This window comes from Bicyclus anynana, chromosome 20, assembly GCF_947172395.1.
Source record: "Bicyclus anynana chromosome 20, ilBicAnyn1.1, whole genome shotgun sequence".
NCBI lineage: Eukaryota > Metazoa > Arthropoda > Insecta > Lepidoptera > Nymphalidae > Bicyclus > Bicyclus anynana.
In genome coordinates, this window is record NC_069102.1 from 253,791 (window position 1) to 281,716 (window position 27,926).

The 27,926-nt window shown below is 37.0% G+C and overlaps 1 protein-coding gene across 1 annotated transcript; it reads right to left on the minus strand.

Annotated features, from left to right (window-relative positions):
• Nucleotides 1-5,842: 5,842 nt before the first annotated feature.
• Nucleotides 5,843-20,856, minus strand: LOC112048341 (esterase FE4). Its single transcript, XM_024085835.2, has 3 exons — nucleotides 20,173-20,856; nucleotides 13,079-14,361; nucleotides 5,843-7,885 (listed from the first exon to the last, which is right to left on the minus strand). Exons 1-3 carry the CDS (start codon nucleotides 20,341-20,343, stop codon nucleotides 7,672-7,674), a joined length of 1,668 nt encoding a protein of 555 aa, XP_023941603.1. The 5' UTR covers nucleotides 20,344-20,856; the 3' UTR covers nucleotides 5,843-7,671.
• Nucleotides 20,857-27,926: the final 7,070 nt, after the last annotated feature.

The window sequence follows — 27,926 nt, forward strand, 5'->3', positions numbered from 1 at the left end:
GCACGTTAAGGGCTCGTCACGATCATTATCATCAACAGCCGATGGTAGTTCACCCCAATCCCGCCAACCCGTGTTGGAGCGTGGTGGGTGTAAGTTCCATATACCCGGGGAGGCCTGTCCCTGTATTCAACCGTTAAAGTAGGCTGATAATGATTAACAGTTACAGTTAATAAATTCTTTAACAACTACCTACCTATTATTTTTTCTTGTACGTAATGTGTAAGCGCGTAGTAATCCGCCTACTCGGCTTTTCTATTCAAGTGTGCACAGAACGGTCGTCGACACAACTCGGTCATTAAGAAACCTCGGCAGTAACATAAATTACCGATAATCACCGCCCCGGGCCGCGCGGCTCAAATCTCAATCACCCTCACAATTTTAGTGCATTGAGGCTGGACCCCGATAATTCTTTGTCAATTATCATAATTATTCAATGACTCGTTATCATCTTTGCTAGAAGCTTCTCCCATTAGAGAGCTAACATTGTCAATTCTATAAAAGTACTAGACCGTTTGGTCCTTAACATTAATCTTAGTTGCTTATTGGTGCATAGAATTCAAATTCAATTCAAGTTTGCTTACTACAGTCAGTTTAGAAATATGTGTTTTTGTAATGCAAAACACATTTGCATTTTTGATATCAACATTTTGAATTAGGTTTGAATTTAGCATCTTATTTCATAATTTTGAAAGCAAAATGTAACCACGTTACACCTTTTTTTCTAACAGTATTTATATCAAATGTACGTAAATAGTTAATAGATTAATTATATTTCGAGTGTGCACTCGATCAGTAGTATCAGCCTATTAATGACTCAAAGCCTATTATAGACCGCGGCGGTAAGCCTCCTTGAGGTAAAGAGGGATATCGGCTGGCTTTTGTATTTCTGAATATAATAAATATCGTGGTAAGTATTTATATTAAAAAAAATTGAGTATTAATTTCTTAACATACATGCAAGCTGAGTAGGATTTGGTACAATTGTTAAGTAATTTAACAATTTTAGTTGATACGAAATAAAAATAACAATTTTGATTTTTCGAATTCCCTTTAAGCTTTTCCTTAGCTATTTTTCTCAAAACTACAGTTTTAAAACTAATTTATATTTATATAACATATTTATATAGTATATTTAATTGATTGCTGTTTGTACGCGGCATCATGTCATAACGCTGATGATCATTTAAATGAAGTAATGACTTAAGTTTTTGCCAGTAAGATTGTAACTAGCCACAATACAAATATAAACTAGAAAATACAAAGTTCTAATTTAGCAATGTCTAAATAACATGGGAGACGAGAAGGTTGCCTGGAAAATAAGCCAAGAGCAAGAACCGGGCTCACCCTCCTGTAACTTAGCCTGAATCACTGTGAGGTAAGAAGGGTTATGGGAGGTGGCGGGTCTTGAATTGACCCGAGCTAGAATCGAACTTATCCGTTGAAACCAAACTGCGCCAGAGAGGATCAAGATACACAGAACGGAATGTCTACTCGCAGACGTGTAGCTGTAAGCCGGTACGCATCGTTTGTACAGCGACGCAGGACTTGTTCTCAATCACATTATAATTTACATATTTTACAGCAAATCGCGGAAAAATTATAATCATTGTATTGTTGATCTCTGGGGCATCAACTACGAGTAAATCGAATTGAAAATATTATCTCAGGACACGGGCCTTTCATTCCTGCGCTTCATTAAGTTACATTTGAAATATTTCTATTGCTATGGGAATTTACAATAAGAATAATATTTATATATTCGACTATGGAATTTGTTTTAATAGAAATTAATAGAATTTCACAGCACATATTTTTTGCTATGAATTTGATGATGAAATGTGACAAAACTGTAAAATAAAAAAAAAAATAACATCCCTCTTTTTTATGTAGAAGGTTAAAAATGTTAATTTCTGACCGTACCTCTATCACGCCCGTTACACATTGACTTTCGTTTGAATACGATCTCCTGGCAAACAAAGATGAGGTTTAAGTCTGAGCGCGCTTGCCTAGAAGATGCCTACTCGTTGCCCACTAGTTGCCCACTAGTTGAACAACTGTACGCAAACAGCTACACGTAGGTATCAGGAATTAGCGAGTAGTTGCCAAGTTGCAGTTGCGCAATTGTGAAACAAGTTGCAACTCGCTGACGAGCTGTTTGCTCGGCTCGCCCCTCGCCCGGACGCTTGTACCGATACTAACTGTTACACTAGAGTCTACAACTAGACGTTTGTACAACGGTTGAAATTCTATCGTACTTAACGGAATAACGACAAAGAAAACTGCTTACAACAACTATAACAAAAATTTTCATGTTACCATCTAAAAGGGTCACAAGAAGAGTTTTATGCATAAAACTTGAATTTTCTTTTGCTTTCTTTTAAAATCTTGTTTACTTTCGAATTTGCCATCTAACTAAATCATAATAAAATGGGCATAATATCATGGAAAGTTTAGGTGAGATTCGTCCAGGCGTTCGAGACAACTTAAGAAAACCCCTGAAAATACCGTATAGCATTTTCATAAGGAAGGACTAACAATTTTTACACAAGAGTGTCATTACTTTATTGTGCAACAAATAAGGCTAATAAAAAGCAATGTATCACAATTCACAAACAATAATAGGACTAACTATAATTAATACAAGTAGGTATTAATGTCGAGCTTAACCTTTCCACTTAACTCTGAGTCTCATCTCTCATAGCAAGCATTGCTACACTGCGAGCTATCATCAAGAAATGCTCGCGATTCATTGTGAAATGTAATTACAGTGGCCAAGTGCTTCACCCGGCTACACCCGGCTACACCCGGCCGGGTAGACGCTGTTAATCCGGATAATAAAGAAAAATACCCGGCGAGCGGCTAATTGTTATAAACTGGGGAAACATGCAAATGAGAGCGGCGCACTTCCTCGAGCTTTTAATTCTTTAACTTATCTCTCTGTATCGGCTTATATTGTTACTGATATCTTAGAACCAGCTGCTCGTACGTGTCTAAGCCCCATATCCCCTCTTCCATAAGAAGGGACCAGCCACCAAATTATCATCTTTGACGTATGCTAGTTGACATTATATGAAATTGAGATTCTATGTAACAAATGCCAGTGCTTACTGGTGGATATGACATAGTAGGTAAATAACATTTTGTAATTGATTTGATGTTTATTTTAATAGGTTGATAATAAAGACAAAAGTAGTGAATTGACCAGCTAGTGTTGTAGTAGGCTTGAAATAGGCTCACAATGATGATGTGACATTCTCTTACGATGTGTAAACTAAGTTTAATTGAAGTAGTAGATAACGAATTTGAAAGTGAGTTTCGAATTAACTTCTCTATTAGCAGATGCCATGGACGACCCAATAACATATCTGTGGACTGTGTGTTTGTCATACGCACTATACATATCATAACTCTTATGATATGTATAGTGGTTTCGTATTGTTTGAATTTTACCTATCTACCTACCTGTTATAAAATATTACCTACTCAATCCTCTAAAGAATTTTGTAAGTATATATTTACTTACTTTCGGAGGCGATGAGCTAATAATAATAATAATAATTTAAAGCCGAATATCTCTGCAGTCCAATGTGACGCAAGTTTTAGTGACTTCAGCAGAAATGTAAACCGCAGAACATTTGAAGTTATTCCACGAATATTTTATAGTTAAGCACTTCAAAACAAACGCATCGGGGACAGTTTTATGACAGTGTCGCGTTCCATTCAAGTGGTTTATGGCAGCGCGGGTAGGGGAGGGGGGATGTGTGTCAACGCAAATCGTCCATTACCCTCGCCAGGTAGCTGGTATACGACTTGCTGCTTACCTAACTGTTCAATTGGGTGTTTCTAATAAACGGCTAACTATCATAAACAGGCTAACTATCAAGTCAGTCAGTTAATACTTAACAATCCCTCCCTGTCGGAGTAGAGGGGATACGGAGCTTACAATTACCACGCTGCTACGATGCGGGATGGCGGGCTTCGATCGGATTTGTTATCGATGATGACCGAGACGGGAACGGGAACTACACGTGTCAAACCGCAGGTCATCTGCTATTATTAGCATTTTATAAAAAGAAAGGTAGAGATAAGTCAGAGAAGCTTATTTCGTTTTCAGCGTGTGTCAGAATCGCTAAAGACAACTTAATCCAAATCGAATGTGAAAGAGAATTTTCCTTTTCTTTTCCCGAATCCTTTTGTCGCTCGCGCCGCGCTCGCCCGCGGCACAGCTTCGCTTGTAAGCGCAGTTGACAGCTCAACAGCTACTGTCAACTTCTTACTTTGCTGGTTCTTTTTAGCTTTTTGTCGCTGACCGAGGGCTTTTGGCTGCAAAATATATCTACGACTGTATCATATCATTGACTTTTTGCGCCGCTAGATCAACTGTGAACATCGGTGACATCTTTACAAGGCTCTTAATTTTTCAGTCAGGATTTAAACGTTAAATTGCCATTCAAATTATGAGTATAAAAAGCTTTATACATCGATCAAGTTGAAGAAGTTGAAGGACGTGTTCTTTGCATGCCCTGTGAAGTATTATTTTATTATAATTGATGGTTTTACAGTTATCATAAAGTGGTGGCTAACTGCTCGGTCTATTTTAATGAATTTTTCACTTGGTCACTTAGTGACACTATTAGTATCCCTTATCATTACTTATGATGAGGGATCTTATCACCACTAATTTGTGCAATAGTGACTGAAAGCAGTTATACGAGTAGTAGCAAATTTTCTCGTCTGAGCTCACTTAGAGAAGTAGTTACTATGCTTTGCAGTAGCTATTCTGTAACGATGTTTTGTATAACTCGCAAATGTTAGTTACGAATTCAACTCTATCTTTCTCTTTATACAGGGTGCTCGGGAGTATTTGCCATAACTCTAGGGTTATAATCTATAAGAAAAAATAATTAAAAATGTCTAAGAAACACGAATATTTTCTGAGTAAAAATTATTTATTTTGTAAATAGATCTTAAAATGTGTCTGTTATACGCATCCTTATAAAAAGATGTATTTATAGTTTAAAATGCATCGTTGTCTCTTGTCACTTTGTTACCTAAAGGAGTGTGTTACATGGATAGTTGGTATTATTTGAATTATACTTTGTTTAAAAACGTATTTATTTTTGTTTTTGTAGTTAAAAACATATTAGTTATGGAAATCGGTTCCTATAAGTGGTCTTGTGTTTTTTTTAGTCTGAATAATCAAGTGAATTTTTTACAATGTATGTACGTTTTTATAGATATTATTAATATGTACTGGTTTTTAATTGCGTGGAGGCGTTCATTGTACAGATTGTAGAAATGCTGTTGTTATATTTTAAACCTATTACGAGCGTATAAAATACATTACAATAATAAATATGAATTTTTAAAAGGTAATCCGATAGGACCGCAGAAGAACCAAAGCACCCTACAAAAGGCCTATGTCCTGCAGTGGACGTCCATCGGCTGATATGATGATGATGATGATGAATCTGATAGGAATCGTGTTGTTAGGATCCATCGCCCCTGCTATCTATGGTAGTCATAGTAATTACAGGCACATAGACTTATAGTTGATGGACACAGTGTTTCTAGAATGTTATGGGTTTATAGGCTATGATTTTCCAATTATCATCAGGTAGGTCATCTGCTTGTTCCGTAATAACTATTACTTAATATGAAAAACAAAAAAGAAGAGGCTCTATCAAAATTAGCAATCAATTAGGTTTAATATTTATGTAACAGGCCTATTTGTAAACGGATTTGAATACATTTGTTAAAAAAATATTTTAACTTTTATTTAACGTGCATTTATTACTTATTTAAGCATAATTTATTATAGGCAATAAAGAAAACAACTGAATATTTTACAAAAATCTTAACTTTATTCATAGACTAGATATCTATCACCTTTGAAAATAAAACTAATTTAAATAAACGATAAATTGATTACGCTTAATTAATTTTTTATTACATTTTGGTGCTTATCACATGTTTCGTAACCTAGTTAAGACCTGTTCACCATCACTATTACAATCATAAAAGCCTACATCATATATTCATATTTCTGGTTAACCAAGCCTAACCAAGAATATGAATCGTAACTTAACTCATATAAAGTCTCCTAAAAATTAACTTCAATTAGCTCCATTCCATATATGTATTTTATAAAACCTTAAAGGGTTTTTATATAATATATGGAATGGAGCTAAATGTATATTATGGAGGAAAATGTATATGTATATTATGGAATAAGGATTATGGGTTTTGTGAAGAAAACTTTTTATGGCTAGTTTTAAATGGAAATTCAATAATTAATAAGTACTTTCCCCACACCTTTATTGATCTTCTCTCCAAAATAATTTAAACACTAATGGAAATTATAAAGCCTATATACACCTACCTAGTAAGAGAACTTAATATTTTATATCAGTTCAAGCATCATCTAAACTATACTGTTAATATAGTGTTAATGTCTATGTATGTATGGACACGGTACTATATGGTTGTTTATTAAGAGTAGGATCGTAAAGTTTTGAAATTGTGTGAAGGATCAGATCAGATCAGATCAATTCCCTTTATATAATCAAAGTACATTCCTATACTTACATATTATTGGTCGTTTTATTTATTTATTTAACTATTATGGCAATTAGATACTTATATAGCAATAGAACTTAAAGTCTCTGATGGTCAGATGTTTGTCATTTTAAAAAATACAACGTTTAACCTTTTCAAATTTCGTAATATTATCGATAATAAAAATTAACACGAACAACTTTAGACATCAATATTTAAGATATACATCTTTGTTACCTACCAAATTACCAAAACCACCATGATCCAAGCTCCATACTTTCCTATCATACAAATTACAATTGTACACATTAGCTTTTTTTAAATTATAAAAGGTCTGGGTGCTACAGGCTCATATTTTATTTGTTTTTCGTTGTTTGGGAGGAAAAACATCCCTCCAGACTTCTGCCGGCAGAGCATTTCCGACTTGCACGGACTAAAAATAACCTCATCTGAGGGCCTAGTGGCAGTTTGATACTGTGACGATCGCGTTAACGTAAACACGAATTTCTAAGAAATTAAAAGCGTCACCTAGTGGCACTACTGCACAACTGATTCAATTCCGTATAAATTCGCGTTTACGTTAACGCGATAGTAACAGTATGAAAACTACTACTAGGCACACTGTACTCCGTGGTCAGCGCGGACCCGCTTGGCATTTCTTAGCGCTGATTTTCCTGATGTTACATTTAGCTCTCTCGCTTTTCTTCTCTATCTTTTTCCTCCTTTCTTTCATCATGGCTCATATACAAAACTAATAACATAAAATTAAAAATATTGAAGAACTCCTCCCGAAGTCATGAAATTATTGTTAATTACACTCAATCAAGTCATCGATCGATCGATCAAGTCATTAATATTCTCTGTCAGTGGGCTTTCGTTTTGACCCCACTCGAGTATATTTGCAGTCATTCGGCTATTCTTCCCCACTTTCAACCCCCCGAATTTTTAAACGACTCAACCGATTTTCATCAAAAATGTCTAAGAACACTCACCAATAAGTCACTTTTCATATAAAAACAACTAAATCGAAATCGCTTCATCCGTTCGGGAGATATGGCACAGACAGACAGACATATGCGTCAAACTTATAACACCATCTTTTTGCGTAGGGGGTTAAAAATGCCGGTGAGAAGTGTTAGTAAAAGAGTCGAACTGGTAAAGTTTCCGCCTGTATTTGGTGTAGGTGCAGTTCCAGAAGCTGAGCATGTGGTCGGTCCACAGCGGCGCGGTGCTCAGCTGCCGGTCGATGACCAGCGCGATGGGGTGGCTGGACCGGCTCGGGCGCCAGCGCAGGGGGATGAGGGCTGACGTCTGAGGTGTTGGGTCCCTGGAACAAATATTTTATCATTACTTTTTTTTACAATCTCTTTAACATTTGTCGGCGAGTGGGTTATTTGAACGGTTAGCTAAATCTACCTTAATTATTGTGATAATATTAGAATCAGGTTTCATGGAATTGGGATTTAATTATTTACTGTTTAAATAAATAAGACTGTGAAAGATTGATTACGTGACTCTCGTCCAATTGTATTGCGTTAAAATGGCGCCTAGGCGATACGTTTTACGGAGTGGAGGTGCTTTGCCACTCTGTGGCCTGTTGGTCGAGTAGTTTAGTGTAATCAAGTTCTTGGAATGGATACTCGTCTTCCATTTGTTAAATAGTAATGGTGCGGTGTTAAAATAGTGATAATAGAAGCTAATGGGTGAGTTAATAGAAGTAAGGCCATTGCATTGTTAGCTGGAAAGCAACACAAGTGGAGAAAGGGAGTATTAGTAAAAGGATCCTTTAACCTTGCTACTAGCGGTTACCAGCCCGCGATTTCACTCTTGGCTGCCTTACTGCCGTACGCTAGTTTAATCCTGGTTTACATCTGATAGTATCAGCGCTATACTTGATCAAGTGTAATTAGAGGGTAGACCTGTAGTTGTAAGTTAAGTGATCGATTCCAATAATAATTGATAGTTTTACTTTGTGTATCTGCCATCCTTGACACATAAAACTTAGAACCTGCTCTTAGACTACGGCTTCGCCGATATCAGAAGTGGAATATAGTCGATGCCCCGATACATTATAAAGCTGAAGAGTCTGTTTGCTTGAACGCGCTAATCTTAGGAACTACTGGTCCGATTAGAAAAAAAATTTTCAGTGTTAGATAGCCCAATTATTAAGGAAGGCTCCTCCCAATTATTATCTCCATATTCCTATGGGACCGGAAACCTCGAGGATGAAACCACGCGGTGTCAGTTAGTAATTGATAAACCAAGTGTGTGAAATACCATCGCTTATGAAGAGAAAAACACTACAAGTTGAGTAAGGAAGGTCATAAAAGTCAAAGTCATTTATTTCAATTAGGCTTAGTTTACAAGCATTTTTGAAAAGTTAGGCCATGAGTTACGGAGACCAGATGATCATGTTATGAAGAAAGTGCCTTTCCATAAATACTAAGTAGAAAGGAAGACAATCAACAATGTGGTTGACGAAGGTCCGTAAGGACCTGAAGGATAAGGGCCTGATAAAAGATGACGCAAAGGAGCGTACAAAATAGCACCACATTATTTGAAAAGCCGATCCCGTAAAATCGGGACAAGGCGAGGTCGAAGCAAAAAGTCGAAAACTTAAAATTAAAGTTACGAGGATTCTAAACACGCCTTGGTCCGAATATAAATAAAATGCTACCTTGTGGTCGTCGTCCTGAGGCGTAGATGTTTTGGTTTAGGTTCAAAGGACGGTGACTTCACCCACCGCCTCTCAGACCGGAACAGCTGTTTGGCTGTTTGGCGTCACAAGTCTCACCTAATCTCAATCGGGTGAGTTTCAAATCTACATCCTCCCCCTCCCTCAACACCTCATGTAATTACCTAATGGACGCCCCTTATCTATTCTGTGATTTATTAGACCGTTTGTGAACTATCATGTATATTGTTTATGTGATTATTGATAACACAATAGGCATTAATAACTGGACGGATCTGTGAACCCGGACATCGATTGTTTTATCAATTACGCAATGGCAAGTTAGAGCTGATCTCTCACCTGAAGGTAAGTGATTATGCAGTTTACGACGGTAGCAGGGTTAAGTTTATTCATTCTATGACAACTTATGCTATATGCTTCTGAAGGATTCTGCGAGGCATCGTACCGGAACGCTAAATCGCTTGGTGTCATGGCCCTAGGATGGTAAATAGCCGGAAATGGGAATTAACTGAGACCGCGGGGCGTCGGCTAGTATCTTGTACACATATATTCTGTGGTACAACTATAAAGGGACGCGACATCGTACGCAATCGATTGTTACTTCATCTAGCCAAGGACGAAGCCTATCGTCCGAGCTAACGATCGCTACCAAGACCTGTGGCTATAACCCATATACAACAACGTCAACATGCAGGGTTGTCTACCGAACTTTATTATAAAATAATGCAGGTACGTTATTTTGTTATTTAAAGAGCCGTGATAGTCCATTGGATATTTGGCCCGTGGCATCCAATTTTTCAGTTGTTTGCATTTAAAAAAAATATCACGTGTCTCAGACGATGAAGGAAAAACATCGCGCTGAAATCTGCATACCAGAGAATTTTCTTAATTCTCTGCGTGTGTGAAGTCTGCCAATCCGCATTGGGCCAGCGTGGTGGACTATTGGCCTAACCCTTCTCACTCTGAGACGAGACTCGAGCTCAGCAGTGAGCTGAATATGGGTTGATAATGATGATGATGATGATGACTTTATTTGAAGTGTCAAGCCTAGCTTTACAGTAGAGGGCGTATGGTGCTGAGACCCACCAGCCATCAGCACTTCGCTGCTCATAACTGCACTACGCTGCTGCTGCGGGTCGGTGGGCAGAACGTTATTTAAATTGTTTGAAACACACATTATCTATACTAATATTATAAAGAGGTAAAGTTTGTAAGTTTGTAAGTTTGTAAGTTTGTAACAATTTTTTGAAATGGGGTAATCTTCGGAACTACTGGACCGATTTTAAAAATTCTTTCACCAGTAGAATGCTACGTTATCGGGGAGTGCTATAGGCTATATTTTATATTTCTATCATATATAACTATTGAGATATCGCGGGTTTTCTCTTACAGGTCAGACCGAAAAACTTACTTATTCGCATGCGCTGCCTCAACCATTGCGTATAACTGAAATAAATGTATGGAGGCTTTTTGAACCTTTAAAAGTTCTACAAAAAAGTCCGCAGATATAGTACCTTTAGTACTTTAATAAATTATTTAAATTTTAAACTAAGGTTTACGTCATTATTTACACAACTAAACTTAAATCCTTATCAAAATAAATTATTTAATAATCACAAGGATATTATAGAGATAAGATTTGCCCTTTACAGTATGTTAATTAGTTATATAGTTTCGGAGATAATACAAAATTTCTGAAAGTCGCAGAAATGCCGCTATATGACGCCCCGCGGTTTCAATTACGTGGTTCCCGTTCCCGTCTGAATATGAGGACCAAACATAGCCTATGACACTCGCAAATAATGTAGCTTTCTATTGGTAAAAGAATTTTCCAAATCGGTCCAGTAGATCCAGAGATTACCCCCGACAACCACGCAAACTTTACATCTTTATAGTATTAGCATAGAAGTCGCTTGGGAAATTATAGTCTTTTGGTCATTGCACCACGCACAAAAGGCTGGACCAATTTTGCTGAGGGTAGGGATAGGATAGAGGTAGGGAAGGGGTAGGATAGAGGTAGGGTAGGGGTAATTTAGGGAAAGTGTAGGGTAGGGTAGGGTACGGTACGGATAAGGTAGGGGTAGTGTAGGGTAGGGGCAAGGTAGAGGTAGGGGAAGGATATGGAACGTATAGGGTAGGGGAGGAGTAGGATAGGGGTAGGGTAGGGTAGGGGTAGGGTACAGGTAGGGTACGGGTAGGGTAGGGTTAGGGTAGGGATAAGGTAGGGGTAGGGAAGGGTTAGGGTTAGCGGTAGGGTAGGAGTAAGGTAGGGGTAGGGTAGGGGTAGGGTAGGATAGGGTATGGATAGGTTACGGGTAGGGTTAGGGTAAGGTAAGGTGGAGGGAGGGAAGGGTTAGCGTTAGCGGTAGGGTAGGAGTAAGGTAGGGGTAGTGTAGGGTAGGGGCAAGGTAGAGGTAGGGGAAGGATATGGAACGTATAGGGTAGGGGAGGAGTAGGATAGGGGTAGGGTAGGGTAGGGGTAGGGTACGGGTAGGGTAGGGTTAGGGTAGGGATAAGGTAGGGGTAGGGAAGGGTTAGGGTTAGCGGTAGGGTAGGAGTAAGGTAGGGGTAGGGTAGGGGTAGGGTAGGATAGGGTATGGATAGGTTACGGGTAGGGTTAGGGTAAGGTAAGGTGGGGGGAGGGAAGGGTTAGCGTTAGCGGTAGGGTAGGAGTAAGGTAGGGGTAGGGTAGGGTAGGGTAGGGTTGGGTAGGTTTACGAGCAGGGTAAGGTAGAGGTAGAGAAGTTTACATCAATTTTTACGCGGACGAAGTCGCGGGCGTCCGCTAGTATTTTATATCACTCATAAGTCGATAGTCTACGTACCATATTTCAAAATTATAATTCGACTAAATTAGTTATTTATTTTTTAAGTAGGTAAAGTTGTTCGAAATTTTACGAAAATGATGTCGACGACCCATCTAAATATTTGAAAAAATTGCGGCCGAACCAATAGATGTACTTCTTCCTACATAATCTGAAATTAACGATAATGTGACTCGACTCACTTTCAAGCTTTAACTGCCCGAAACTATGGTAGCAGCCCTAGAAAGAAACACTTCAAGATGCGTTGGAAAGGCCAAATCCGAACATTCGAATATTTTTTTAATTACCTAGGTTACCTAATCTTATTGAGACTAATACATATTAGAAAAGAAACTACCAGACTAAAAGACCTTGTTTTGTTCATTTTGGCTTTGAAGGTTCTGTCTGCATTATAAGTTTATACGCGTATTATGATAAGGTCATGTGATTCAAACACCGCCTTGGCCTCTTTGGTTTCTGTCGTTTGATATCGACAACAAAACAATGAATCGAATCGACGTTAACGTTTGGTCGGATACACCGAATCGACGTAAATGACATAACCTGAGGTCGAGTTATAGTTGTTTTCGGAATAAATTTGCATTCCTATCAAGTGGATAGATACCTACTTAGGTTAATGTTTAGACTCGCTCCAGAATAGCGAGACTATCTTTAATCTAAGGTTGCAATTTACATACATAAGTTTAAAATTCAGATTTTTGCATTTACTGACTAGGTATCCTCAAATGTACAAAAATTATAATAGCTTTAATAGGTATTTACTATGAGAGATTAATAGAAAATAGCGCCTCTTGTTGTACTGCACACATGACAAATTGAAATATTTTTTTAGTAGAGCTAATGTTGATTTTCATGTTGGCTTTTCAGTAGAATCTGCTTTTTCAATCGATGGAAGATCACTTTGTAACATACTTGATTATTCAAAATGTTTGTTAGAAGCGTATTTGAAATAAATACGTATCAAAAGATTTCTTTTATAAAATGGTGATAAAATTCTTACCCATATTTAGCAAAGTTCGTCCACAGCGTGACCATACGCTCCACCATCTTCATCTCAAAATATCTCGTCGGCAAAGGAAAAGTGTAGGGCTTGAACATATACATGAGCTCGTCACCGTGCGACGCTCCTTCCTTGAACACGAAGCCCGATATAAACTTCGCCATGTTGATGTAGCCGTTGTATTTGAACAAGTAGTAATATATTGGCTGGTCGGTGGTCTGTGCGTACATACCGAATTCTAAAGCAGCCGGGTATTTAATATGGAGATCAGATATCAGGTCGACCAGATTCATAACCATGTCTTTTTTAGAAGATAAATAATGACTCAGAATATTCGTAGCCGTATCATTTCTATCCGCTTCCGAAGGGAATTCTAAATCGCTCGGAATTAGATCGTAGGGATCGACTTTGTCTACTCTCTTAAACGTATTACCGTGGGTTACGAAATACATGCCCTCGTTGTCGTTGTAACCGATTATTATTGGCATTTTCGTATAATTCCCAGATTTGATCACGTCGACTGGGTTTTTGGTAATTATTGGTTCGACTCCCGGGATTTCTTTCTCGACGCACGGCACGAACAGTGTTTCTGCCGTCACAAATTGTTTGTGTTTCGAATATTTGATGGCAGATATTAATTCTTCAACTGTTTTAGTCGAAAGAACATTGTAAATGTCGTAGGGGTCAGTGCCGTTGTATCCGAATTCTTTAGCTACTTTATTGGCAGTTTTAATTGGATCATATTGTATCGCCCAAGGAGCCATTGTGGCGCCGCTCTGGAGAATAGCTCTGTGGAAAAGACCTTTAGCGGCTGGTGCTAAAAATAAATAGGAGATGGACACGGCACCCGCGCTTTCACCGAAGAGGGTGATATTATTTGGGTCTCCTCCAAACGCTGCTATGTTCTCTTTGAGCCATCGAAGGGCAGCTATCTGGTCTTTCAAACCAGCGTTACCGGGAGCTTCTTTGATACCCAAGCATAGGAATCCTTCGACATTTAACCTGTAGTTGATTCCTACGAATACGACTCCGTGTTCCACAAAGAAGTCAGGCCCGTACAAGAACGCAGTGCCGATTCCTTCGAAGAAACATCCTCCATGTATGAACACCATCACCGGGAGAAGGTTCCCGGGAGTGTGCCATCTGTCGGCGGGCGTGTAGACGTTCAACTTCAAGCAGTTCTCGTCTCCTACGATGATCGGTCCGAATAGTCTTTGTGGGCAACGAGTGTTTTCGTTTTGAGCTTCGAATATACCTTTCCATTTTGGCGGCGGTAGCGGAGCCTAGAAATTAAAATTAAACAAAGTTTAGTTTAATAAACTTTGTGACATGGAAAAAATATTGAATGTAAATAGACATTTAGTGTATTAATACTATGTTTTGGTGTACTCAGTAAGTATATATGCCATATCTATTTAAATACCAATGTTCCCCTCCAACTAATCGGGAAATTTGATAATAACGACAATAGTCCAACGGGGTGGGGATCGAACTACCTCTCAGTGATGAGTCCGACTTTACCGTTGAGCTATTGAGGCTCTTATTGGTGCAACTAGAGGCATAGATGAACCGCCATTTTTCTATTACTTTTTGACCTATGGTCCATAGGTCTCACAAAAAGTAGAGACCATTTAGAGTCCATAGGCTATGGATAGCGAGCATTATATTTTGTATCTATAATTACTATATTATTTTACGTATTCGAAGGCTTTAATTTTAAGGTTTATAAGTATAAATTACGGGCAGGTATGACCACAGATATAAGAAGTAACTAGATTTATAAAGTGCCAATTCTTTGTATTGAAACCAGCGTACCCGGGGGCGTGGCCTTACAAACACATTTATAGTGTAATAATACTAATCACACTGATAAACTCTTCACTTAATTGGCTGTTTAATATTTAGTGAAAAAAGACATATGTTACCCTTATATTAGAGTTGAAATTTATTTATTACTGTTGTCTCAAAACAAATGAAAATTCTTGAATGAAAAATCATGAATGAAATCTATAGTACCGCTACTCGTCACTAGTTGTCTCTATTTATAAGCTTTATTACCTTATAAATAAGATTCAAAATGATCCTAACTTTGTTTTATTAATATTGTCTAGGGATGTGGCATAACGATAGTCTTAAACATCGATAGTCATCGTTACTCGCAGTAAATAAAACGAACGTCTGTTGTTTAAAAAAAACGAAGAACAACATAGGTCAATCAAAAATTTAAAATATATGAAGAAACACATACAAGAAAGTAAAAAACAAGCATTTTTTTAATGTACCACTCTGAAAAAACATTAATACAACTGAAACTTTGCACGATTCGAGTTTACACAACAAAGAAGGTCAAACACAAATCTATAACTTGTGAACTTGAAAAATTAAGTACTTTCCACGAAACCTTAACAAATAGGGGCTAACCCTATTTCACACTTTCTATTTTTATATACGCAACATGAAGAATCTATAACCTTCTTCGTACTATTTGCTTAAATTATGCTAAGTTTCATTTCATTTTATTAAGTAGTTTTGGAGTGATACATTTGGAAAAACCAATGTTTAATGTTCAGGACAATTTGACTTACAAATGAAATTGATATAAAATCAAATAATAAAAAATAAAACCCGAGATTGTACAGTGTCGTCATATCTTTCTCAGACTATTCTTTTCCAACTATATTTATTTACAGAAGAAGATTTTTTATATTTTTTTCAGTATGTACTGTACAATATTTGCCAATACAAAATAGATCAAATAGGAAATAGGCCAATACAAACTGCATGTATTGTTATGCCTATCTGTCAACTTTAGATATCATCAGAAAAACACCACAATGTCACATTATTGCAATGTCTAAATTCGTTCGTTTAAGTTTTGAGAAACACGTGACCAGCTGCTCTAAGTATTTCGTAAACTTAATTCCTAAATATTTCAACAAAAAGATTCACTCTTTTCCACAAGGTAAAAATAGTTCCTAAATATATAAAAAACACGATAGTATATTTTTTTTTAATTCGTCGGTTTTTGCAGAAAATAACTCAATTATTTCCTATTTAACTATAATGAGTTTCATGATGAATGTTACCAGTAGATTATTTTCCAACCCGTTAGTAGTCAATAGGTCAATTACAAATACTCAGACTTGACGTTCCTAACACTTTAAGTATGTACTTTATTTGTATCCTAAAAGACACGAAAATCTTTTTATTTGGCACTGCCGTGACTACTAAATATCTTCTGTTTCCACTTTACATTAACGTATCTGACTGCGTAAAATGTTTGGAACAAATTACAATGCGGTTTTGCATAAAACAAATTTTGCTTCCTAGTCGCCTCGATAAATTTTTTTCCTTTCCGTATTCCTAAAAAAAATTTTCGAAAATTTCATCATTATCGTGTCATCATAATAGTAGTAGATATAAAATATCGATATATTATTATCGACATCCCTAAATGAATAGTCAAATGACATATGGCAGCTGCTTAAATTCAAAACTAACATAAATCAAAATTACACTTTTTTCAGGAGAACTAAAACAAGAAAAATAAAAATATTTTTTTGGACAATTTTTCGTCTTATTTTATATAAAGCATAATATAATATATACATTGGAATCATATTTTTAAATGCTGCCTCCTGAATGCTAGAGGAGATATTAAAATCATAAAATATGCTGCTTTTCAATTGAAACCTTTGGCTTTGAAATCAATAAAATAATGGTATATTTATTTATTATTATATAAATATAAAATAACAAGGATTAATAATATTAATAATTAATACATTTAATTAGGAATAGAAGAATTATTGCAATAAAATCATTTTTGTATATTTTTGATTTATGATAATTTTGTTTTGTTGTTGACGCAGCAAATGTATGCCCATTGGTGTCAACAGAATCATCGAGAAAATCGAACTTGTATTAAAATAAAGTAAACTTTAGTACTATTCCCGTAAAGTTTATTTTAGTTTGTGACTTTGAGTAAAATTATTTTTTCATATTTTAATGAAAATATAATAAAATACGTCTTAACGATGGTACGAAACACCATAATTTGATACATGTTTGTGGCGGCTATCATTTTTGTATTCCAAAACGGCACAATACAGCATTTTTCTAATCGTTTTTAATTATTTTCATTTACCGAATTTGACAACCGCAGGACGTAACGTGTCAGTCAACGAAACAAGACTGCTAGTACATGCGCGGATAGGCTTGCGAAGCTCCGCACACCCGGGTGTAAGCGGGCCACGCCCCTATGCTACTTCTATTGCTAAAAGCGTTAGCTTTTAGCGATCTCTGTTCTGTGGGTATGACGTACATCTATTGTATATGTCATAAATAGTTATTTGTTAAACCTATCAATTTAAATTACATATTTAACGCGTGTGTGTGAATTTATGTAAATTTTCGTATGTGTATGACAAAGGCTTAGAAGTGTTAATTAGTTAATTTTTTGTAATGTTTTAGTAATATGTATAGGTATTGCTATAAATAGTATTTTTTTGCTATCTGAATGGATTGGCTTAAAGTGCTAATGGCTTAAATGTTGGATGCACGAAAATATACAACATTAACAAAAAAATTTAATTGCAATATTATTTTAGACCTTTTTCAAACCAATATAATTATTATCATAGTCTAAGAGTCAATTCAGACCAAACGTTAATGCTCAAGGTTTACTTTTCTGGACACAATTCGCACCGTTAGGAAAATTTGCGCGTCTACATTTACACGCGAAAAACTGGTAAATCCATGCGACAAAGTCACCTAGATCCAAATGAAAAACGCTCTACGCACTAAAACTGGTTCCTTTACGATCCAGACGATGACAAGACGACCGACAATGCTTCCCAGGCAACACAATCACAAGCTACACAGCGTGTTCGCCGGCGAAGACGAGGTCCCCGATATCTAACGTCACCCGGACGTGGGTTTTATAACTCACGATCTCGGGACACGTCCGGACTGATTCACTCAGGTCACGGTTACACCCTCCCGAATGGCCCTCTAAGCCGAGATCCGAGTCTCATAGGAGACGCCCTTAGAGAGTCATTCCGTCCTCTATCTTTATTTCAGCCTTCGGGTCTCCTCAGGCGATGCTTCTGCGCTCGCCCAAACCCCCCGGTGACGGCGTAGTGGTCCCACATGGAGCCATCGGCACTTACTCAACACGAAAAAAAAAAAACTGTAACTGGGTGACTCTCCGAATTATTTCGCCGCGGACGGTGACTCGACTGGAGACAGAAGAAGCTTAATTTTTGCCTGGCGGTCCAAAGGTAAATTGTATTCTCGTCACCATTCAAAGTGGGCATTATTTGTATAGTTTTTTTTCTTTTTCTTTTTTTTTATTCTTTACAAGTAAGCCCTTGACTACAATCTCGGAAGCGGGCTAACTTGTGAGGAAGTGGAAGAAAATCCACACCCCTTTCGGTTTCTACACGACATCGTACCGGAACGCTAAATCGGTTGGCGGTACGTCTTTGTCGGTAGGGCCAAATAGCCATGGTCGAAGCCGAACCAGCCAGACCTGTAACAATTAAGAAAACCACACCAAAAACCAAGAACCCAGGGCCTCCGTTATGTAAATCCACCGCGCATACCACTGCACCACGGAGGCCGTAAAAACTCCGTTAGCTTAAGTTTCCCAATATGCTTCTGATCTCAATAAAAAAAAAATATATATTTTTGGTTTGTTAATATTTGTTTCCATTATCATTAACAAACGGTGATAATTAAAGCCTTGAAATTAAAGCTACTAAGAAGATTCGAACTTCCAAATCAGTATAATTACTTTTGCCAATCGGTGTGAATGCGGCCAAGACCTGACTTTAACAAGGCAACGTGTTTGTAATAGATAATTTATGGATAACTGACAACAATGATATTTTTTTCTTACAACATGTATTACAATAATAAGTATTTTCAAGTGTTTTTGTATTATATAATATAGTATTTTGTAAGCATTGTTAAATAAAATAGTCATATCAATATCAATATCATAATCAATTAATGAAAGAAAAACAACTTACTTAGGTTGTTTTTCTTGTTTACTTAACAATGGCAAAACACGTTATGGCATTTTATTACTTATATAACATACAATATTTTCCTCTATGTCATGCTATAAAAGTATAACTTAGCACCTACTCGCAAGTATCAAGTATTTAGTGCCTAGGTCACCGGAGCCGGTCTTGAGATTACATTTTCCACAGTCTGCTTGATATAAACGACTGTATAAAAACGTGTAATGTAGCGAAGTAACTTTACCATAATAAATACCGTGGGACTGGGTACGACTCGTGTTAAGTGGAGGTTCTAATTATAAACATTGACGTAACTATTTACACAAAAAAGAGTTTTGGCAAATCCACAAACTTCCAAAACATCTAATATTAGCAGGCTTATAAAAGACGGTGGAAATCGCTATTCAATAAGATAAAAAAATCTATATATTAAGTACCTACGGGAATCTACATCTACATAACTGATATTATAAACAAGAAAGTTGGAATGAGCATACGTTCGTTAGTAATTTACACCAGTCGTTATCAACCCTTCGGCTCACTGCTGAGCTCGAGTCTCCTCTCAGAATGAGAGGGGTTAGGCCGGTCCACCACGCTGGCCCAATGCGGATTGGCAGACTTCACACACGCAGATAATTAAGAAAATTCTCTGGTATGCAGGTTTCCTCGCGATGTTTTCCTTTACCGTTTGAGACACGTGATTTTTAATTTCTTAAAATGCACACAACTGAAAGGTTGGAGGTGCGCGGATCAGATTCGAACCCAGACCCCCGGAATCGGAGGCAGAGAGAGAGATCCACTGGGCTATCACGGCTCTCCATTTACACCAGAGGCTGAACTTATTTGGATATAATTTGTCGCAAAGATAGATTATAATCTTGAATAACATGTAATTGAATAACTTGAATAACATTGTAAACATGTACTTTTATCCCAATATTTACACATCAATGTGTGGATCCGCGTGTATCCTACGCGGGAGAAATCACTGCTATAATATTATGACTATTCATGTTAATGTTTTTATTGTATCTATAAATTAATAAATTGGTTGATTGATTTTACCTGAAACCTGTTCCTTTCATCGACAGTGGCGTACGGTATCCCGAGGTACATGTAGAACCTCCCACTGTCACTCACTGTCCCCCTCACCAGCCCACTCCCCACTCGCACCACGGGCGCCGGCTCTTTTACTATATTCGCGAAAATCATCGACAACAACACTAACCACTTCATTTTCCAATTATTTTTTATTTATTTTATATACGATACGATATAATTTTTTAAGAAAGTATACTTTTTGCATAGGTAACTGTTTTACGAGTTTTCTTTTTTCCATTTTCCAGGTTTCTAAAGCTTAGAGTTTAAAAAAATCGTCAGATAACTTGAATAAAAAATAATAATAATTGTGAGAGACCCGAATTTTAAAATGCATTCCTTTTTTGAATGATTTAAATTAAGTACACATTTATTATGAGAGACCCAGTATTAAGGGATCCTGTCGAGATACCCAATTTATTTAAGGACTATTTTGCACGTCACTTGTTGAGTAAAATCGATATAATATTACGCTTGATTCGTTCACTGATTTTGCTTGCACACGAACGTTCGTATCTTAGCGAGTGGAGCAATACAATGTGGAATGATTAATGTGTGAGTGAGGCTTTACAAGTACCAGCGGAATATGTCTGCGACAAGCAGACCTTCAAAATTAATTGCAGTTTTTTTTTCGTTTTGTTTTTTTTCATCGGCTTAACTACACGTGTATGTTCGAGATCGAGACACAGACTAAAGAATAATGGGTAAATAGAACACGGCATTTTAAATACAAATTCAAAAACCAATATATTCTCGAGTCAATACGACACAAACCGTCGCATCAGTAATTTTCAATATTATTCAAGAAAAATGGTGCCTTGTGTTTTTAAACTGTTCACAAAAAGTAAAAAAATAAGATGGAGTATTTTTTATTGGTAGTTTTAGTCTATTATGATATAAATTTATGTAATTGCTGTTAGTAAAATACAAATTTAAAAAAAAAGTTTGTATCTGGTAGATATCAACATTATGCGGATGTCAAAGAGACGCACGCGTGACGTATGTTTTTTTCGTGAGTTTCACCGGCTTCACTGCGCGGTTTGTAAATACTCATTCTGTATCATTCTCTATTCTACGGTTCGAGTTAAACGTTTTGTCAAATCATTCCCGGGCACAAAAAATTCTAAGGTATACTTAATTTTATCGAAGTTTGCATGTTGTGATATTTTTTGTCTAATTTAGTATTAAGTAATTTATCATTTGTAACTTTTTTGTATTAAGCAATTTATTCATGCAGGTAGGTATACCTAATCATGTTTTATACCATATGCTAGTTAACACTTAAATATTTCACTAAAAACCTAAGTTTCGGAGTATAACATACGTAGAAGGTTTTCTGTCAGCTGATCTCCGTAGCTTTGTCGCTAATTCGTTTCCCGCGGAGTAAAGCAAAATAAAAGTGGTATTCATAGACGTTGTAGGGGCACTCCCAGGGCATCATTCAGCCCCTGTGTATCGAATTTAACCTCTATTTGTTTGAGAATTTGACACTCAGTTGGTGAATCATCCCCTCACTCAAACACTATAATCACTGTAAATCTACTATACTGGCAGACGAATGAACGAATACCTCTGAGCCATAAAAAATTCTAACACTTCCAACTAATTTACGCAAAACATTGTCGATATCTATACCTACCGCTCAAGAATCAGTCTATCATAACAGGGAAAGTGACATGAAAATCCGTTTAGTAGTTTTTGAGTTTATTACGAATAAACAAACAAACGCGACAGAGGACTTCGTTTTGTCATATGTATAGATTTAGGATATCTTTTCAAACTTCTCAAGCGGAGTTTAAATTATAATATTACGGCGATGATAACGGAAACCTAGTTTTGTAATCAGTTTGTAGTAATTATGTCACGATGATAAGAGTAAATACCTACCTACATACTAACATCATCCTAACAAGAACAATTCAACTAGCATACACAAAATAAATAATTCGTTCAAAGATAATTTAACGTTTAAAACGTAGTTTTTGGACATTTTTTACGGGATATCATGAGGAGTCATGTCACCAGTTGTCAGACCCTTAGATTCGTATTAACCTTTCTTTAGAGACCCTTATTATTTAACGTTGTTTTTCAAAGGGAAGCCAAGTAACGGACGACTGGGGCCAAATTGTGGCTATGGTTTCAGCCTTCATAAAGTGATATATCTGACTATCGTAAGCCTTTAGTACATAGTATTTATTGCCTAAGTTGCCGGGACATTTTACTCTGTGATAATAGTGACACAGTTAAACGGGCGGGGATCGAACCCAAGGATTGCTTGATTAAGTTAAAACAACGTTTGCACTCCTTTTGTATTCGATGTTTTGACGGAACCCTAAAATGGGGACAAGGCCGTCGCCAAGGAAAGAAACGAGGGGTTAGCTGCTCTCCCCCTAGATATTAAAAAAATAAGCAAATAGGAAGCAACCAAAAAGTCTTCTAAGGCCATTCAGTCGAATTCATTTGCAAACGTCATCGTCATACATACAACTACTGTAAAGATGCAACTTTCGTTGTAATATATTTCTCACTCTCCATAATATTATTTACTAGCGGACTTCGTCCGCGTGAAGTTTAGTTTACACAAATCCCTCGGGAACCATGGATATTTCCAGTATGAAAAGTGTTCTAAGTGTTAATCCAGAGTAAAATCTATTTCCATTCCATTTCTATTTCAATTCCAGCCAAATCGGTTCTATAGTTGCTGCGTTAAAGAGTAACTAACATCTAAACAAACGTCCAAACAAACATCCATACAAACATAAGAACTTTTGCGTTTATAATATTTGTATGACTTTGCTTAAGTAGGCAACAGTCTGACAACGCCCTTGGGGGAAAAGATAAGATTTCCCAAAGTGTGACATGTAGCACGCGGTGAAAATTGCGCAGCAATGTAACACTTGCATGTATTTGCTCACCGCGACGATTGCGACACGATTGCGATGCGAGCAACCTTCCCAACCTCCCGACACTAGACCAGCGGTTCCCAAGAGGTGTTCCGCGGAATCCTAAGGTTCCGTGAATGGCCCTCAGGGGTTCCGCGAAAACCGTTTCACTTGTGATAATATTAATTGACGTAATTTATTATTCATTTTCAATTAACTTGTTTTAAAATATTGCATTCCAAATTTCCATGGCACCATGTAGGAAACTGATATGCTTCTGGCGCACTACCACACGAGACGTAAGTGTATTTCTGTCTTTAGTTTACTTCTTTCTCAATTTAGGGTTCCGGCGAAAAATGGTGAAACAAAAAGGGTTCCGAAGTCAAAATTCGGGAACCGCTGCACTACACAGGACGGTATATCAGCTGTAGAGCTTGCACCAGTACTCGACCCGGGAAGAACTGCCACTATGCTTATTTCTATCCATGTAACACACGCCTATAACTTCTTTGCTTTTTAATATACGTAATCGTAGTGGTAAAACTGTCGATATCGACGAGATATTGCAACTGGCGCTTCGCACTTCACTAGTAAGCTACTTCATGATATTTATCAATGAATAAGTTTGGCTAGATCATAATATAAGTATATAAAGGACACAATTTAAGATCTCTTTACAAAAGAAATATTTTTTACTCCGAAAATATCCATTTTAAAACACATGTTCCTTAGCCATGTTTATTTTATTTTCCTTAAAGAATACAACCCTAGAGTTATAGGAGCACCCTGTATATTTAAATTAATATATTCAGTATTTTATTAAAATTCAATTGACATGATTTTACTGAATACAAAAAAATGTTCATGTTAAAAGTATGAATTAAAGTAAACAATATGGGTTATAGGTTACTGGTTGCTTGCATTCATTAACCCCTTTCATGAAAACGTGACGTCATAATGGAATAGCATTGTGACGTCACGATGAGCTGTTCAATGTGAAATTATTTTTATTCCAATACATATTTTTAAGAATAGCTGTATTTTTAGTTATACTATGCATAGTTATATAATGTAATACATATGTTAAAGAATAGATAATATTTTATTTCCATAACAAATAAACAAACTCTAATAAAACCTTTGTAACAAAAGACGGTGCCAAAAATCAAGGCGCAGCACCGCCTTCAAATTGATCAATAGAAAGGACGATATTGATCACTTTTTAGAGTAATGCGTCTTTGAAGTCGGTTCAAATTTTTGTTAAAAATATTCAATTTTTCTGTTTTTAGTCTGTTTGTGTGTGTGTAAACGACTTAGTATGGGTTCACATATTTCAGTTGTTTTGATTTTAACACAAAATTACTAAAACAATTTTCGTGAAAATTAAATGGAACCAATCTAGAACAAAAATAATTTTCAAAATTGGTTAATAAATGACGAAATTATGAGATAACAAACATTAAAAAAAAATACGCTTTAAAACCTCCTCCATTTTTTGATATCGGTTAAAAACAACAAACATTGTTCTTTGCATTGATTTTTCGCTCAAGAGCGGAAATGCAATGTTTCCATCCGCTGTGTGGAACTACTTTGCCTCCTTTCTAAAACTTAGTACAAAAGTTATTACGGTTTTACCTACCTAAGTACGTAAGTACCTAAGTATGTAATATACATTTTAACACAACTTACAGTCTTATCAGGTAATTACGTAGGATTAATCTCAACAGATAATTATGTATAATGTTTATGTAGATATATAAAATGATTAATACAGAGCTATTAGGCAAATTTCACTTTACATTGTTCGGAGTGACCATGACAGTGTCAAGGTGCGAAAAACGCACGTACTTTGATATTTAAGGATTTGAGCACACTAACTACCTACTTGTATTGATTATCTTGAATGGGATCGCTTTTGAGCTCGAAGTAATCCTACTTTCTACTAATATTATAAATGCGAAAAATAGTATGGATGTTTGGATGTTTGTTTTAACGCCGCTACTACTGAAGCGATTTGGTTGAAATTTGCAATGGAAATAGATTTTGTGGATTGACACATAGGCCTCTTATTATCTCGAAAAAATCCATGGTTTCCCGAGATTCGCGAAAACTGATGATTTTGGTGATATGAATGTTTGTTACTCTTTCACGCCTCGACTGCTGAACCGAATTAGCTGAAATTTGGTATTAAGATATATTATAGCCTGGATTGACACATAGGCTACTCGCGGGCGTCCGCTAGTCTAACCATAAAAATCCAGATGACAATATTTCTGGGACCTTCACCAACGAACTTACCACGGGCATCATATGGTATAGTTACTCTACTCTACATAGTGTTTTAGTGTTTTATACTATTGCGTACGTAGTGTGGATGGTGATTTCTATAGTATAACTAATTTACTTTGCAGTAGGGCTTTTCAACGACCCTGGCGACGCCGCACTAGAAGGCGCAGTTTTCGACCTCCCACCAGGTGAACTGACTACATCTCCACCTGGTGGGTGGTCGACCGTTGAAGCGAGTCGCAGAGATTTGCTGGATACAGATGGCTCAGCATCGTGATGTTTGGAAGTCCCGACAAAGGCTTGCAGTGTACGCCCATCATCTGATATGATGATCATGAAGGCTTTTCATATAATGATATGTAGAGAATTACGTAGAAAGCTAGTAATCATCAAATAGACAAGTCGCTATTTTTACAAATTATCCTGGATTATACTTACAAGTCAATCTAAATATATAAAACTCAAAGACTGACCTTTATAATCAAAGTGAAATTTGGTATGCTGGTAGATGTTATGACGTAGGCATCCGCTGAGAAAGGATTGTGATCAATTCTACCCCCAAGGAGATAAAATAGGAGATGAAAGTTTGTATGAAGCTTTGTAAATTTTTCGGCGATTTGGCTAAAATAAAAATAGATTTTACTCTGGATTTACACATTTTCATCTAGAAAAAATCCATAGTCCCCGTGGGATTTGTGAAAAACTTAACTCCACGCGGACAAAGACGCGGGCGCCCGCTAGTTGATAATTAAAATAGATACGTACTTATTGTGGTTTATTGTTTAAATCACAATCAAAGTTAACCTTAAAAATATTACACGTAACGTTTGATCAGGAACAAGTAAAATACTCCATTTTATTGTCTTGCTACAGTCTCAAGTGTGGTCTATCGTTTAGGCAAGTTGTTTTACTGTAGTGAGTAGTATGCCAACATACCGTGACAAGCAAAACGCAAGTAAAGTATGACAACATACAGTTTACCTGTAAGCGGGCTTGTGCAACGGCCGGTCAGTATACGCGCCAAGGATAAAGTACAGTGTATACACGAGTACCTATTACAGCTGATGGTTATATGATAGACAGTGATAGATAGGTGGTAAGTGGCTAGTAGTTAGCGAATTTTGTTGCTTCAAAAAATAATGCTTTTTTTATTTCATTTTTCTTACTAGCGTGACAAATTAAATGCAACCTGTCTAAAACACCGTTAAGATCTAACATTTAGGGTCTCTAGCAACGTATTGCCCAAGCTAAGCCTAAGGAAGCTAAACACCTCCGTGGCGCAGTGGTATACGCTTTGAATTTACAAAACGGAGGTCCTGGGTTCGATCCCCGGCTGGGTCGATTGAGATTTTCTTAATTGGTCCAGGTCTGGTTGGTAGGAGGCCGTGGCTAGTTACCACCCTACCGAGAAGCGATTTAGCGTTCCGGTACGATGTCGTGTATACCTTAAACATGGACAAACTTATGGACAGTGAGGATCTTTAAACCTGCTACGGTCCAAAGCTACCACGGTACAAACTCGATAATTGGCTACCATACTTACCTATGGTAGAAGCGTGAGTTAACAATGTTTCAATGTCGTATGTCTGGCCACTAAACAACTAGTCGACGCCTCGCAGATGGACCCGCGTAGTTCCCGTTCCTGTGAGAATACGTCCCTGCGACATTCACAAATAACGTGACTATCTGTAGTAAAATTATTTTCAAAATCGATATGGAGATCCAGTGATTACCCTTACAACAACACCACAAACTTTAATCTCTATAATATTAGAACTGATTTAGGAAGAACAATGTAAATAATATATATAGGCGATAATATTATAAAGGCGATAGTTTGTGTGTAAGTGTGTAAGTATGTTTGTTCCTTCTTTACGCAGGCGGCTACTGAAGCGATTTGGCTGAATTTGGAATGGAAATAGGTTTTACTCTGAATTAATATATAGGAATAAAATGTGATTTTACTTTTCGTCCCGAAAAATCCATGGTTCCCGCGGGATTTCTAAAAAAAACTGAATTCCACGCGGCCGAAGTCGCGAGCGTCCGCTAGTCAAATATAAGGTTACCCTCCAGTTAGTCGGAAAAGTATTTTTATGACTAGGAGTGGGTACCAACGAACCCATGACATGTGTTTTGTCCGGCTTCCTTACCTTTCTTAGCTATATTGAGGCTTCGGATATTTTTCACAATGTGAACTGCCTGCTAAAGTTTAATAGCAATCTTGTTTCTCACGGCAATGAGTGCCTACAGACAATAAAATTACTTAAGGCGTGTCCAAACAGCGCGACAAGTTCGCTGCAGTAACACGCGACAATCGCGAGACACAGCCCTGTCGCTCGACTAGTGTTGGCATCCCAGAAACATTCACGACCGTCGGCCGTCCACACCACAGAACAGACATGGCTAAAAGCTAACGTTACTTCTTATATCTGTGGTGCGGAGTGCCGCTCAAGATTGCCGCGCTATGTTTAGACATGTCTTTAGGTATTCGTTATTATATACGTTAAATGGAGTATTTAATTTAATGACAGGCCAGCGCTTAATTACAAGCTA